Genomic DNA, 16,246 nt, shown 5'->3' on the forward strand with positions numbered 1-16,246 from the left:
GGGGGTTTGGGAAGTGGAGCATGTCAAAGTTGACGATTTTTAACAGTGGGAATTTTTAAGCAGAGTGAACTGGAACTTCTAAATTTTCTTTCTAGTTCAAGGCCTAGAGAATGTCTAATTGTTGGTTAGGATAATGTGTTCTGTAGTTCTCGAAGAATTAAGGAAGGTTTAAGTCATCGTTTCGATGAGATGGAGGGGGTTTAGAAACTAAAAGACCTCAAAGTCGACAATTTTCCCCTGTGTGTTACCACAAAGAGTGAATAGGAGAGCTCCTGAAGTTTCCCTTCTGACTACATCTAGGCTTGGGTTATTCCAAGCACAGTCCATGACTCTTCAAAGTTAGATTAAAGTATGACGAAGTTCATGCCCTGTTCATTTCACCGTGGACAGCTCTACTCGAAAACCCTTTCAACTCCGAGTCTCCAGTTTTTTTCTTCTCGAGCTATTCCTCACTACTACAATCTACACTACAAAGTGTAACCACACAGGGTAACCAGACCTAACCGAACCCTAGCATCTCATCATTTCTACCATCTCCCGACCTAACATTTCTTCAACTCCGACCTAACTCAGACCTAACTCAGACCTGTTCATTCTTTATTTCCTTCTTCCGACGCTTTCTCTGCCACCGGGGTACTGCTTCGTATGATAAAGCTCTACTTCCCGGGACAGAGGTAACGTGGGCGTCCAATCACGTAGGTACGTCTACGCCTATGGCTCGTGTACCCTCCTTCTTAATCGAAGGGAACCATGCTTGCTCCTTGCACAAAATGTTGGGTCTCTTTTACGGTCCTTGTAATATATATATATTACAAGGTATATATATATATATATATATCTTACTTTCTTTCTTTCTGGTCATTTGTCTACGTCTATTTTAGAGTTGTATATTGTATATAAATAATAATAATAAACAAATAACTGAATGAGACCTAAGTCAGACCTAATCCAGACCTAACCTACGCTTTAATTACCAACGCACCTATCCACGCCGCGGTGTCCACTTCCTGTCCGTCGAGCGACGCGGAATCGCGTCGGCGGAGGCGGAAGAGCGGAAAAAGAAACCGCGACGAAGCGCACCGCAAGCCACTCGAGCGCGTATCATTGCTTTCAAAGAAGCCGCTATCGCTTACCCGACGCAGATGGCCCGCCGCGTGGCGGCGCGTTCTTCGACCGGGAAAGGAGCTTTTTTTTTTTTTTAATCGTCCAGCCTCGCTTTTCCGCTGCGTTTCAGTCTGGTTAACGTCTAAACGCCAGCTACTCCCATCGTTCTCACTGGCATCGGTATCTCATACCCGCGGAACGAGAGCAATCCTTTCGATCCAAAGATAGAGGCACGATAGAGACGAGTGGCGACTTCCCACGACTCGATTTCGAGACTGACTACTCCGAACCCGGGCCCTCGAGCGGACGAAGTGAAGTGAAATTGCGAGTGAAGTGGGATTCGGAAATGGTGGTTTGGCAGGGACAGGGGTTCCGTCTTCTATTATCGAAGAACCATGGATAGCTAAATCTCTAAATCTTGGTTTAACGAGAGCTATATCTTGGTTGACTCGATAGTCTAACTTTTTGACTGCGGCATGATTTTTGCTGGATATTCTAAGAGGTGTAGAGATGGGAATTTAAAAAAAAAAAAATATCAGCTTACAGAGGATGATGAGACGGAACTTTTTTGTATTTACAGTTTACTCGTGCGACGTTTAGTTTCGGAGATAAAAATTGAAAACTTGGAAGACTTACTTCCTGGTGTTGGAATGTACGACCGACGAAAATCGATCGATACCTGATATAGTGGACGCGTGAAAGGATGTTTATATAAACAACTTGCTGAACGAACGAGCACGTGCGTTAAAGAAAAATAGTTCCTTTATCGGACTAATGTTGGTCTGGTCCCTGTGACTGGATTCATCCCTGTGACCGGACTCAGTTCTTCGAACGATTTCGGTACGGTACGGACGTAACTCCCTCGTTATTGATTAAATATAATAAAGTATATTTTATATATTAAATATTAGGTTGTCCCGAAAGTTTCTTTCGCGAGTTGCACTCAATTATTTTACGTGGTCATGTTTATATAAATAGACAATCTAATTTCATAGATATTCACGTTGTAACAGTAATGGAGCAAAATGAATCGTGCGCAATTCCGTAATGTAACATAAAACATAAAACATAAAATATTAATATCGCGCATGTATTACTTATTAATAAAGCGAAAGAAACTTTTGGGACAACCTCGTACAAAGCGAAACATTTATTTAATTACCCATTTCCAATACCTGAAACTCAATCTTTGCAACGAACTTCGAAAATAATCTGTATAGTAAGGAAGTCGCGGATCTAAAAACTTTGGGAACCTCTGATCTAGATTGTTTTAACCCTTTGCACTCGAGGCCTTTTTTCTCTGGTATCTACTCTGGTAGCAACTCGAGATACTTTCTTGGATATCTATTGCCACGAATGCTAAGATTATATCGACTTCGAAAACGAGATCTCTAATTTGAAAATCGGGGGACAGCTTTGCATCAACGACAATCATTTTATTGGCACTTCGAGTTTCAAAGAAATTAAACCTAAAGAAAACCTAGTCGCCACTCTCAGCCACCTCTCGAGTGCAAAGGGTTAAGGGGGGAGGGTCAAGTAAAATTCAAAATTTTGACCTGTTGTTTCGTTTGTTTAGAAAATTAGTTTACCATTTGGAGAACGTGCTCCGACTATTTCAGCTAAAACTTCGAGGTCTAAGTGTACCTACAAAGTCATTAAAGTGCTGCGCTCCGAACGGTACACGAAGAACGGTACACAAAATTTCGCGTGCCGTGCAATGTAGCTTAGAGGTTTCTCAGCCGATTGCTATGAAACTTGGCACAAAATATTCCTTAAACTATTCTCTTTTGCATCGACCTAAAGGTTTTTATGAAAATTGAAATAAACAATGTTTTTAATCATTTCTTTTATAACAAGATTCTTTTAACGTGGCGTGAAATTTCAAATTAAAAATTTTTTTCTTTTAATCTAGGTTGATGCAAAGCGGATTACTATATTTTGACGAAAAATTGGTGGATTTTTCATTTCAAATAATTACAGTGACCTGTGCGTTGCACGGCGGATTTTCGAGAAGCCAACTTCAAACAGCTGCTGTTCGTTCGTTTATGAATACTTTTACATAAAAAAAGAATTATATACATTATCTAGATGCTACAAAGTATCAAGTAATTAGTTGTAAATAAATATATATTACGCACTCGTCAAAAATAATTCGCGAAAAATCGGTTGTTTACACGACCCTCGCCCCTTAATTACCCATTCCCAATACCCGAAACTCAATTTTTGCAACGAACTCGGAAAATAATCTATGTACTAAGGAAGCCGCGGATCTAAAAAGTTTGGGAACCTCTGATCTGGACTACCTCTGTTTTAATTATACATTCAATTACGAGATGGCAGCATCGAGTCGCCTCTGGGTAAAATTGCGGCTGAACGTTGCGTTAATTGATAGAGTATCGAAAAGTAAATGATTCGGGATACGAACCGTACGGCGACGCCCGTTGAAATCCAGCTCCGTCGTAGGCGCGCCAGGAGGACATCATGGCGACGTTCTGCGCGTAGAAGGGCGCAGCGGCAGCGAGGCTGGAGTGAGGGTGGCCCGTGTGGGGGTGGCCGGCGTGGGGGTGGCCGTGGCCGGAGTGTTGGCCCATGGCCGCCGCGGCCGCGGCAGCCGCGGCTGCGGAAGCGGAACCGCTCGCGTGGCCGGCGAGCGCGTGATGCGCGGCGTACGTCTCCACTCCATGCTGCCAGGAGGCCGCTGTCTTCTCCCTTTCGTTTTCGACGATCGATCGTTAATCGATTCGAGGCTGAGTACGCGATCGTTAGCGACGGGTACCGATAGCCATTAACGGATCGACGATGCTCGAGCAAGCGGCTCGATACCGAACGGGCAGTAAACCAACGTGTCCGGCTACCGATTCCAGATATCGATACTTTTGTAATTATTGTTACTGCGGGCATAACCTTGGTTATGGGCGATTTATGGACGTCCCGCGTTTGCGGACGATCGGAGCCGATACCGTCCCGGAGGAACCAGTTTCGCGAACGAATGTTCATAGAATGTTTGTACAATCGCGATAAAAGGAAACTCGCGACGCCCGGAAGATGTAGGTTTATCGAATGTATTAAGGCGACTGGAAAGTAATATTGTTTCTTCTAGATTATATTCAAATGAATAAATTTTGTGATAAATTGTGTAATTGCGTGAGGTCGTCGGCAGCCTTTTGTGCCATCCAGTGTGCAAATTTTCGATGCCAGATCGATAAAAATGAATTATTTGACGAATGATATACAATTATTGTATATTACTTTCCAGTTTGACTAACGATTCGAAGAATAATTCCTACCATTGTTGGTGTAAAAAGTCTAACGGAATCTTCGAAGATAATACGTTTGAATCTTTTCGACGAGACTTACGATACAGAAGTCACGCCCTCTGTTTCAGTACTAGCATTTGTATATATGTATAAGTACTCGTATCCCCTATTCCAGAAATTTGTTTAAATTAAATAACAGGTTTCATACAATACATTTCTAGCTCGGTGTTGATCTTGTACAGTTATCGTACAGTTCGTATATTCTCTAATTTTGCCAACAATCTTCGAACGTACAGAAGGACAGCGAATAAAGAAGAGGACGTAACGAAAACGCAGGGCATGTCTAAGAAAACACCAGATCGTATTACACTCGGCGATCGAACTCCACGACCCTTTAAGAGGTATACTCCGTCACGGATCGTGTTACACTGCTCGGCGATCGAACTCTACGATCTTTCAAGAGGTATTATTTAGCGAGGCCCCGGTGGTGGGGCTCGTTCAATTTAGTCAAACTTCTTCAATGCAACTTCTTCGAGAGGGTGCGAATATTTATGGGGACTGACTGTACATCATCGTCCAAGTGGCAAACCCGTCGCTAACAATCCTGGAATATCGCGGCTGTTTCGAGTCGAAACTTTCAACGGTGATTCGATTGGTCGATCTTACCAAGCCGGCGAGCCAGACGCAGGGAAGGAATGGTACTGCGCGGCAGCTGCGGCTGCGGCTGCGGCCGCCGTCGCAGCCGACGGAATGGTGGGCCTCGAGGAGGGCACATAGACGGGCGCCTGGAGCTGCTGCCCGTGTTGCTGCTGTTGCTGTTGCTGGGATTGCTGCTGGTAGTCGGAACTTGCACCGTAACCACCGCTTCCGCCCCCGTGGAACATCCTCCTCGAGAGCTAGAACCGCGGCATCTGCAACGAAAAGCGTCGTGGTTCAAATAAGAGTTCCAAGGACTCCGATTTTGCCTATCCGAACCCTTTATGCGTTTCAACTGTTAATTACAGACGCCTTAGTATAAATAATTGAAGAAATGTAACGCTTTGAATTATTGGAAAAATTCACTATTCTATAGCATCTTCCTCGAGAGAGCCAGAATCATGGCATCTACAACAACAAGTGCCTTTATTTAAATATGGATTCTAAGGACTTCGATTTACCTAATCTAACCCCTTGTGCGCCTCAACTGTTAATCACAGATGCTTTACTATAAATAATAGAATAAAAGCAACACTTTAAACACCCTCAAAAATTCACTATTCTAATCCTCCTCCTGGAGAGCCAGAAATATGGCATCTTCAACAACAAGTGTCTCTATTTAAATATAGATTCCAAAGACTCCAGTTCTTCTAGTCTAACCCTTTGTGCGCCTCAACTGTTAATTACAGGTGCCTTACTATAAATAATAGAATAAATGCAACACTTTAAACACCCTCAAAAATTCACTATTCTAATCCTCCTCCTGGAGAGCCAGAAACATGGCATCTTCAACAACAAGTGCCTCTATTTAAATATAGATTCCAAAGACTCCAGTTCTTCTAGTCTAACCCTTTGTGCGCCTCAACTGTTAATTACAGGTGCCTTACTATAAATAATAGAATAAAAGCAACACTTTAAACACCCTCAAAAATTCACTATTCTAATCCTCCTCCTGGAGAGCCAGAAACATGGCATCTTCAACAACAAGTGTCTCTATTTAAATATAGATTCCAAAGACTCCAGTTCTTCTAGTCTAACCCTTTGTGCGCCTCAACTGTTAATTACAGGTGTCTTACTATAAATAATAGAATAAAAGCAACACTTTAAACTCTATCAAAAATTCACTATTCTTATCCTTCTCCTGGAGGATCCTCCTAATCTTGCTTTCCTACTATAAATAACGGAAGAAATGTCAAGCTTTAAACTTCCTCGAAATTTCACTCTTTTATCTCCCTATCCTCTTTCGACATTGTTACCAGTGACCTGCTATAAAGTGTTCAACAAAAATTCCCAAGGAATATCTCTTGCAACCTGGCAGGTCTACAGATACATATTTCCCCTGTAACGAAGGTAGACAGCCAGGAGAGTGATTTCTCGTTAACTCCACGAGCTTGTAGATCCTTGTATACATGTCCTGTTACTTCCTCCCCATCTCGAGTATGCATCTCTTTGCAACTTTGTCATAATGACCTACTTGAGAATAAACAGAGATTGCTGAGGCATGCATCGTACAAGATTGCTAGGTTCACAGAAACCTACATGTGTAACCTACATTCTGACAGGGATAAAGCTGGCCAACCGGAGTAATCCTCCAGAGTAATCATTCGGAGATTCCAGAAGCTTGTAGATCATGGATTCTTAGTACTGCACGCGTCTTGTTATCTCGAATATGCTCTTCTTCGTCAGTTAGTTCATCTTGAATCCCTCGTTATCACTATTATCATTAACACGCTCCTCGAACAGCTTCGGACCTAACCACTGTCCATCTCTATACATCCAACTATACATTCACCTTTCCACTCCATCATCATCGCTATTATCCTTCCCAACCCTACAAACACATGCTCCTCCACAAATGCAGGCTCAGTCCTGAGATATCGGAATCGATTCAGCCTACCTAACCGAACTAGAGCTCTCAGCCATTCGAAAACAACATCCAGCGGATATCCACCCGTCGAACCTTAGGCGCAGAAGGACGCAGGGTGCTACAACAAGCGAGAGGGAGGAGAGAGAGAGAGAGAGATATTTCGACCTAACTCGGACCAACTCGGATTCGCGAGATGGTATGGTTTCTCGGAACCAAAGGGGGGGGGGCAGGGGGCCGAGCGGCGGCGGGCCTAGGAATTCGTCGAGGAGGATCCCTTGCGCGAGCGAGAGGATACTCAGGGAATGGAGGGAAGCGACCAAGGAAGATGGACGGAGACGGAGGGAGAAGAAGACAGAGCGCGCAGACGCGTCTCCACCTTCGAGGCGCGACTCGGGTCCGAGCGGAGGATCGGAGATACGGGATAGCGGCCATCGCGGCCACGAATAAGATCCGTGTAGGCGGGACCAAAGCGAACCAGCGCGATGGATCGATCCCGACGGAACGACGCCACCCAGTGGTCGATTTTAACCGTCCGGGTGGACCCGGCCGTGTACTTGCTCTTGTTTTCGAGCTTTATGGCTTTGGAGCTCCCAAAAAATTGTTGTTGATGTTCCTAACTCAATGATGGGAATTTGTATTCGTCCATCTTGGTCCTGATAAAATGACGACACTCAGAAATCGATTTTAATTATCTAGAGGGTCTTGTTGAGACACCCAGGTGTCTAGTTACTTTTGTTTTGGAGTTTTGTCGCTTTGAAGCTTGGGAAAAATGGTTGTGGTACTTGTTATTGTCGGTAGGTGGACGTTGTTGACGTTTCTAACTCAATCATCGCAATTTGTATTCGTCCAGATTGATCCTGATGGAACCGCAACTCTCAGTTCGATTTTGACCACCCAGAGGGCCTTGGCGCTTCATTGCCTTCAAGATGAGAAAAATGGTTCCTACTTTGTCCCCCAAATCCTGGTATAGTTAGCTGAAAACTTGAATCGTAGAAAAAGATGGAGATAGGTGGATCTAAACACCTACACGATCTAAACACCTACTCTTTTTCGTTAAATCGATCGATCTCTCTCGAAACTATAATTGAAACTCCATCGTTAGAAGAGTTAAGCAGCCCTTAACCCTTTATTTACTGGCGTGGCTTATATTACAATTGAACGCTTTGAAACCTATTGTGACTTTCAACTCCACTTCTATGAAGTTCGTTTTTAATTGCTAGATGGCAGCACGAGCTTTCCTTCTTTTGGAAGCTTGTTAGAGAGAACACTGTAAGATGACATGAGAGCAAGATGGACGCCTCGATTTAAAAAACTTTTTCAAAATTCAGTAAATGAAGGGTTAAAAATTCTTTCTTCGTTGGAAAGTGTAAATATCGCACAGTATATAACAACTATGAAGATCCTAAAGATTGCCTTCAGTTCAAACGAGAAAGTCTCTTTAAAAATCCTTTTAGACGATCATATTGTGGTGTGTGTGTGTGTGTGTGTGTGTGTGTGTGTGTGTGTATGTGTGTGCACGTGTGAGTGAGTGTGTACGCGCGAGGGTGTGTATCACTGCGTGAAGCCGACGATCGAGCACGATTATATTGTTTTCACTAACATAAGATAAGAAAGCCGGCAGCGACGTGAAGGAAAGAAGCGTAGAAAATTGCGTCGCTTCGTTTTGAACCCAGTTAGTTGATAGCGAGTCACTTAGCGAGAACCGTGAACCGAGACGAATTTGTGTTTTTTTTTTCTGCAATAAACATATTTTAACAAATTTTCATCATTTCTTCCTTACATTATTTCCTACAATATCTGTTCTCGCTTCAGTTTCAGTACAACTCTCAGCTTTTCCTATATCTAAAAAGTAAACAGTGAAAAAAAAAACGAAAATGGAGACCGAGAACTGACGAGATGGATAGATACATTTCATTTCATAGGTTAGAAACCTCATTTGTAAAACAAGAGCGCCTCGCATTAGTTTTTTTGAAAATTTTGTACGGTGCACGTGTACAGGTCTTGTCGCTATCTCCGAGCTTTTTCTTCAGAACCAAAGCTAAGGCTGTTGCAATGAGACAGTCTTTATCCCTAAATTATAATATCGTAAATGTACACTCTTAAACCAGAATGAACAATATATACGTTGAACACTTTTAATCAATGAATTTTTGCGGGAAACTCAACGGGCTACAAAGAACTGAAACGGCTGGGAACAACGAGAACCGAACGAATCGTGTAAAGGACCTAGTTTTCCGAACCGAATCGAAACGAGAATAGAAACTGAAACCGAACCAAGAACAGATACGACCGTCTAAAAGGACCATAAAGGGAATTCATTGCAGCGAGTAAGTACAATGTGGACGGCGACGCGTAACTCGTGTAATTGAGAGCCTATGACGTCTGACCATAACGTCTGACCCAATACGCCTCTATGGGAGGTCTCTCCTTTCTCCGCACAATACCTGGCCGGAATTTTTATTCCCCTAACCGTTTCGTTCCACCGCTCCAACCCGTGGGGGACAGTTTACTTTAGAGCCTATTCCTCTGAAATCCTTGGGAGACTTTTGAAGATTTCGAAGTAGCGCTCGGATTATTCCTGAACAGCGAGAGACTGAAACCTCGAACGCATCGAACCTTCGATGTATCCAACTATCCCCGTCCGACAACATCAACGCAGCCCGCAAAGAAGGAAACGAGTACCCTCAAAAATACTCGGAAAAAAGTCTTGAAAATAGTCCCCGGCAGCTTTCTATCGCGATCGTGTCAACTTCCTTTAATGACGACAGGAAGAGGAGGAAAACGAGAAAAACAGAAATCCTAGAGCGCACGGTTACCAAAGAGGAACTGGTCTACGCGGACGAGTTTACGCGTAGAAGGGAAACGCGATCCTGAAACTCGGCTTCGAGGAGCAACATCGACTTCTCCATCGCATGTCACTCGTATCAAAAAAAAAAAGATCTGCTCGGCCGACAGCGGGGTGGAAGCGTTAGCGGGAATTTTTTAGATGAAAGGATTAGCGAACGACCGTGCGTTGCTACACTATGTGGAAATGATAGGCTCCACGAGATTCCTTTCCTTATCGAGCCGAAGAAAGAGCGTCATTCTCCCGAGCGGATTAATAAAGTCGCTTCGTGTAGGACTGCGCTAAATGTTCGGTGGTCAGCGATCTGGATGGATAAAGGTACAGTAAAGTCTCTGTAAATGTCTCTACCATAAATGCACGGAAACCATCCCCACCACTGAGGCTTACGAGGAGTGCAACACGATCCGGGACGGGGTATACCCCTTGAGCAGTCCAGGAGTTCGATCGCCGAGGGTGTAAACGTAACTCGGGATCCGGATTACTCGGCGAGAAAATTTAATGCAATGGTGAAACTTTTTTACTATCGACTTTTTCGTTGTAAAACTTTTACTGTCGTATTCCTGACATTTTTCTGATTAAAATGAGACCAAACACGACGTAATTCGCAACACATTTACTTGTAACAACTTATTATGTATCATATACCGTGGAACAGTAATTAAAAAATGATTCATGGTAAGTATCGTCCGAATTATGTCGTGTTTGGTCTTGTTTTAATTAGAAAAATGTCGGGAATATGATGGTAAGAGTTTTACAACAAAAAAAGTTAATAATAAATTCGAACGATCAGAGCATACAGAAACATCAGAGAATATAGGAACTCTACGATAACTGTACAAGGTCAGTCCCGAGCTTGTGCAGTTATGGAGACGTTACTGTAGATTTGTGGGACAACCGTCAGGAGAATCAGGAATATGATGGTAAAAGTTTTACAACACAGAAGTTAATAATAAAAAAGTTTCACCGCCGCATTCTATTGTATCACCGACATACTCTGGTACTCTTGCTCCGTTTCCTTTTTTCGCTGCCCTTCTCTGCGTTCGAAGCTTGTCGGCAAACGTTAGAGAATATACGAAGTCTACCGTAAATGCATCAGTTTATTCCCGAGTTTGTGCATTCATGGAGACTTTACGAGAGAGATGCTTCTGGATTAGACAGAGATCCATTTCAGGTTCGAAGTAAACGATTCCAACAAATTCCAACAAATTTCAACAAATTCTGAACTTTCCGAAACGATAACAATGAATTAGTACATTAATCGATAGAATCGGAAAGTAATTAACGTCGCGCCTGGGTAATTCGAGCCGCGCTTGGCTCGGGCGTTTTTCAGGGTTTTAATCCAACGACCGCCTTCGAATCGCGAGCTGCAACACCGGGAAGGTATTAACGGTTAAATCGTCGAGCAACGAGTTTCTCAGTCGCGAGTCACGCTTCATCGCCGAGACGCGATTCGCGACGCTCGGTTGCGAGTTATCGACCACGTTATCGGCGAGGCTTATCGAGACCGCGACGAAAAGCGACGAACGCTTACTCGGGGCCGCGAAACTCGCTCCTCTATACCGGGTAACGCGCGTTGCTAGATCGCTTTCCGCGGAACTAAACAACGTTTCGACTTGCGTTACAGATTCGTCCGCGATACAGGCGTAAGAAATTGCAGTTGGAAAAATGAGAGGGTTTGCTCTAGGTGATTTGCAAAGCGAAGTTTCTTGCTTGCGACGGGTTGCTAGACTTTCAAGATGCGAAGTCCCTCGAAACCAGTTTTCGATTCGAAATTTCTCAATTTGCGATCGGAATGTCGAGTAAAAAAAAATTATGAGGAACAGAATATGTTTCATCGGTCAGAAAATTGTACCGATCGTTGATAAACCGTTGAAATGTAGCACAGGGTGTAAGACATTCAGGGACCGTGCTCGCGTTTGAAAATAGGCGACTGGAGGGTTAATGGGAACCGGTTAGAAGAATAATCGTGTTTCGACGTTGGAACGGCGCCGGGACGAAGGGGCATCTGGCGCCAGTCGCGCTCCTCGCAGTCCTCTGCGTCACCAAAATTTCCCTCTCACGATGTCGCGACTCGGTAAGGTGCGATCGATAAGACCGGTCACTCTGTTGGTGATGCACAACTCTACATCGATAAGTCTGATGGCTTCGTTGGCAATGTAGAGCGCACTGTTGGTAATTGAGCCAGTTAGAACTCTACATTACCGAGGCTTATCGACGGAATATGCTGTACCATCGACATAGGAGTCTGGCACGTCGATAGTATTAGTAGTACATGGGAAGAAGACGGATCGAGGATAATCCGAGCGCGTTTGGACGATTCTCATCGCGTCCACGAACGCCACCGTCGTCCAAAAGACAACTCCGGACGGGTCTCCTCGATTTATCGACGCGACGGCTAGGACAGGACGCCAGAAGTATCTCCCTGACGCCCGTGCACTCCTTCGATACGAGGACAGGCTAATGGAAATAACGTTCGTCTCGTTTTTTATCCCCCTCACCCTCTCCAACCTTCTTCAGGCTAATCTCGCTCTTTCCTGCGCGGGTCCTCGGACGAGCCGACACGAGAGAGAGAGAGAGACGACACGAGAGAGAGAGAGAGAAAGAGAGAGAGATGATACGAGAGAGAGACGATACGAAACAAGAGTACCGATTCTCTACGAGCCTAATTAATTGCTCCCAACGTCTACCGGTTCTGTTTCAAAACTGGCCCGAGACGAGGCCTCGTTTCGTCTTTTACGAGGGCCCCCCCACCCCCGATCCTCGCGCGCTTTGAGGAGTTTTCGTTCCGACGGGGGCCCGCGAGAAGGGTACGGGATGGAAAGCGTTTCGATTCGACGGTTTTAAGAGTACTCAGGCGCTGGCTGCGCCCGATCCCGAGGCGCCACGGCGCCGACCGCGTAGAAGGGTTTCCTTGTAGGTCTGACACAGCGACGAGCTGCGCACACGGACACGCCGGACCCCCCCCCCCCCTCCCGTCTGCCTCATCCCGTCATCGTCGAAGGGGACTTTATCCCTGCGGATCGCTCGGGTCTCGCGGAAACGTTCGCGATTTTCGTTCGTTAGAACGACTCTCCCGGTGGGAAACGAACCCTGACGGAGTTCCTGAGGTTGGAAGGGTGGGTTCGAGGCAGGTTGAATTCGCACTCGTCACTCACGCTTGGGTATTTGGGTATTTTGAGTTGGTTGTCAAGAAAATGTGGTGGCTATGTTCTAGAAATGGGAAAAGAGAGAATTAGAAAAATAAGAGTAAGTGGAGATCCTTAGAGGAGAATTGGGTTCTCGCAAACACCTTTCGTACTGTCAAAAGACACCTGATTCAGATCTAACCTCTCTAGAGGGAGAATTGGGCTCTTGCAAACACCTTTCTGTACTCTCCAAACACACCCGATCCAGATCTAATCTCTCATGGGGGAGAATAGAGTTCTCGCAAACCTACTTCTGTACTATCAAACCACACCTAATCCAGACCTAATCTATCAAACCACACCTAATCCAGATCTAACCTATCCTGGAACTGTCGTCCAGGCCTTCGAGTGCCAGCGGAAATTTGTATACATATCCGAGAAATCCCAGACAATTTTAAACAAAGATCCATGATTGCAAACAAAAATGTTGAGCGATATATCACTCTTGGTCCTCCTTTCAATACTCTGTAGAAGCGATATAATCCTCGGCACTCAAATGTCTAGAAACCATGAATTTCAGTCACAAAACAGCGACATCCAACCGAAAGCAGTTCCAGATGAAGACTTCCAACACCAGATTTCCATCATTAGAACCATCTCCGCGTCACCATCAACGTATGGCTCCCCAAAGTACCCGTTCCATGGGGGACATTTTGTAATTGAGTTGCCAATAAATATTTTTAGAGAACCAGTCACGTTATCCCGACGGCGCACCTCGTATATTATCCCCTACCCATTCTTCTCTTCTTTCCCCTCTCTGGTTCTCTTCCTTCCCCTCGATCTTCACGTTTACCTCGTTTTATTCAATTCGGACCTACCTGATCGCGAACGACCGTCCAGCGCGCGTTATGCTAATTACGAGCGCTCGTAAAGAAGAGGGAACGATCGAGACTCCGACTCGCGTCATCCTCGATCCCGCGAAAACGGGCCGGACGTCTCCGGAAACGGTCCAAACTCACGGCTCGACCCGCGAATCCCGTGGCCAAGGTGATCGTGTCGCGCCTTTTCCCCTTTCCCTTCGTCGCTCGACCGTGCCTAATACTCCACGCTTTTTTTTTTTTTTTTTATATATATATATACTTTGGAGGCACGCAAAGGGGACGAGAAAGAGGCGTAGATGATCGCGATAATTGTGACCTGGTGTAATAATAAATTGTTGCGGATGGTAGACGACTGAAGGTAAGATGTTAAAGAAAATAAATTTGGTCAGAACTCGCGACCTTTGTGCGCAAACTCGTGAGCGTTATAAAAGCGAGTACTGAGCGGATGGTGTTTAGCGCAGGGAGTAGCGTAGCAGACTTGCAACTCCGTGGAGCCCGTGTTCGAATCCCGGCGAGAACAGTTCGCTTTTTTCACGATACAAAAATAAGTACTGCGACAAAACGTAGGCTTCAATTGTCTCCGAAACGAAATTTGATTCTGACGGAGAAACGTTCAGGTATATATTCATCTGGCAATCAAGGTGTTAATGAAAAAGCAAAAGGAACATTTGTATATCACCTAAGCATCTTAGGGTATAAGCACTATGGTTGTAGCAGTATCATTGAACGTCTCGGCGATCAGAGCGATGCTGAATGCACCCAAAAGAATTATTCTCCAATCAGGATTATAAATTGTTCTGGTTACCCCCCTCGTAAGAGTCCTAGAGCCCCCCACCAAGAAGCAAAAGAAAGGAGCCCTTGGATATCACCTGCATCTCTAGGCACCACGAGATGGCAATCGCCTAACGCCTGTTCTCACAGATTCATTAAGCTTCGACTTGCATTATTCAACGGAATCGCGTCTGAGACACGAAGATACTACAGCAGCCTCGCTGATAAGTCCTCCGCCGGGACAAAACACTCTCCTACTGGGAACCATGTCGTTGCCGAGTGAAAATAATTCTCTTAATTTTTCCTTGAAAAAGGGAAATCGTCTGGTTCTAACGCTAATTGCTATGATCCTTTCATCCATTAGTCATAAGCGCGAGAGAAGCCGAAAGTAGGGAAGCATGAAACTTCCGACGTAACGAGCACCTGAAGCGGAATTAACGAGCATGCCTAACAGAGATCGCGTCGTATCGCGTGCGATCCGTCGAACTGTGTGCAGGAAGCTCTCTCTAGAAATTATATATATAAGTTATAAGCTTAGGGCTTATAACAAAAAGGATACGTAAATCGAGAAAGTAAAATGACGACTTGAGTTGATGTAGCAAAAAGAATACTGCAATATATAACACAATTGATCTTCACCCGGTGCATTACCTGAATTAACAACAAAGTCGGATTGGGATTAAACATCCAGGCCTAACAATTTACGGTATAATAATCTTAGATTCTAGACAGCAGAATTATAGCTGTGAATCTCTCGCGCGATTGTAACTAACTGCTCGATTATCGAGGCGTGCGAGCGGTTAGCCCTAACGACTCCTTCAGAGTTCGAATCGTGCACCTAAGTTTGTATCAATGGACAACAAACTTCGTATATTTCCAACCGTGAATGGCGACCACGAACAAAGTATAAGTATTCCGACACGGACCGAATCCTAATCCTAATCCGAATCCTAATTTTTATACAACCGATACCCAACCGAAATGAAGTTAGCAGTTGATTACTTAAAACCACGACATAATCAAACGCTCGCATCTCTCTCGCAGTCTCTGGAAGTGTCCCCGAGTGGCTGCTTGTCTTTCAGGTGGCAGGTGGTTCGTGGATCTAAAGGACTCCTTGAAGCTTTCAGCTCGTTTCACCTCGAACGTATAGGAGACGAGGCTAGTCGAGCCACGGCCAGGCGGGCCCGTATCGGTTTCGGTGTGGACGGTCCTTTCCTCGGTAACTCGACACCGTAGATGCAAACGGGAGATAAGATTCCTCGGAAATTGCGCTCCGGTCCAGTTTCGGCACGCGCCTCTACCGCCCCCTTCTCCAGTCGTTGACAACCAGCGCCACGCGAGCTTATCTCCGTTCCGGGATCTTCACGTGATCTATGCGGACTTTTTTCGTCGCCTGTTCCACCTAGAAACGCCGTCAGGAAGTTGGGGACGACCTAGGGACACTCTCTGAATCTTGGGAATACTTCCTGGATCTTTAAATCTCATGAATAGATTTGAGTGGGGTGTCTAATTCATGTTTGTATTGTTTCGTGAAGCCTAGTATATAATAAATGACCGATTGCATAAACTTGCTTCTCTTTCTGGATCTTTAAATGCCATTTGACTGTGTAATAAAGTACTCCTCGATTTACTTCTCTGCGTCTTCTACTTCCCTAATTCTTGAATATCCAACTTTTAACAATCTCCCCAAATTAAGTGTT

At 44.8% G+C, this 16,246-nt stretch overlaps 1 protein-coding gene across 3 annotated transcripts in view; it reads right to left on the reverse strand.

Annotated features, from left to right (window-relative positions):
- Positions 1–16,246, reverse strand: part of LOC128896109 (GATA-binding factor A-like) — a 65,638-nt gene that overhangs the window by 4,524 nt on the left and 44,868 nt on the right. For all 3 annotated transcript variants that reach the window (XM_054159306.1, XM_054159305.1, XM_054159308.1), the window contains exons 3-4: positions 5,028–5,272; positions 3,530–3,813 (exon numbers count right to left, since the gene is read on the reverse strand). In XM_054159306.1, coding sequence (XP_054015281.1) covers positions 3,530–3,813; positions 5,028–5,245 — 502 coding nt within the window. In that variant the 5' untranslated portion in view covers positions 5,246–5,272. The remainder of the gene's footprint in view (positions 1–3,529; positions 3,814–5,027; positions 5,273–16,246) is intronic.

The sequence above is a fragment of the Hylaeus anthracinus genome, unplaced genomic scaffold (genome assembly GCF_026225885.1).
Source record: "Hylaeus anthracinus isolate JK02 unplaced genomic scaffold, UHH_iyHylAnth1.0_haploid 5, whole genome shotgun sequence".
NCBI classification, from domain to species: domain Eukaryota; kingdom Metazoa; phylum Arthropoda; class Insecta; order Hymenoptera; family Colletidae; genus Hylaeus; species Hylaeus anthracinus.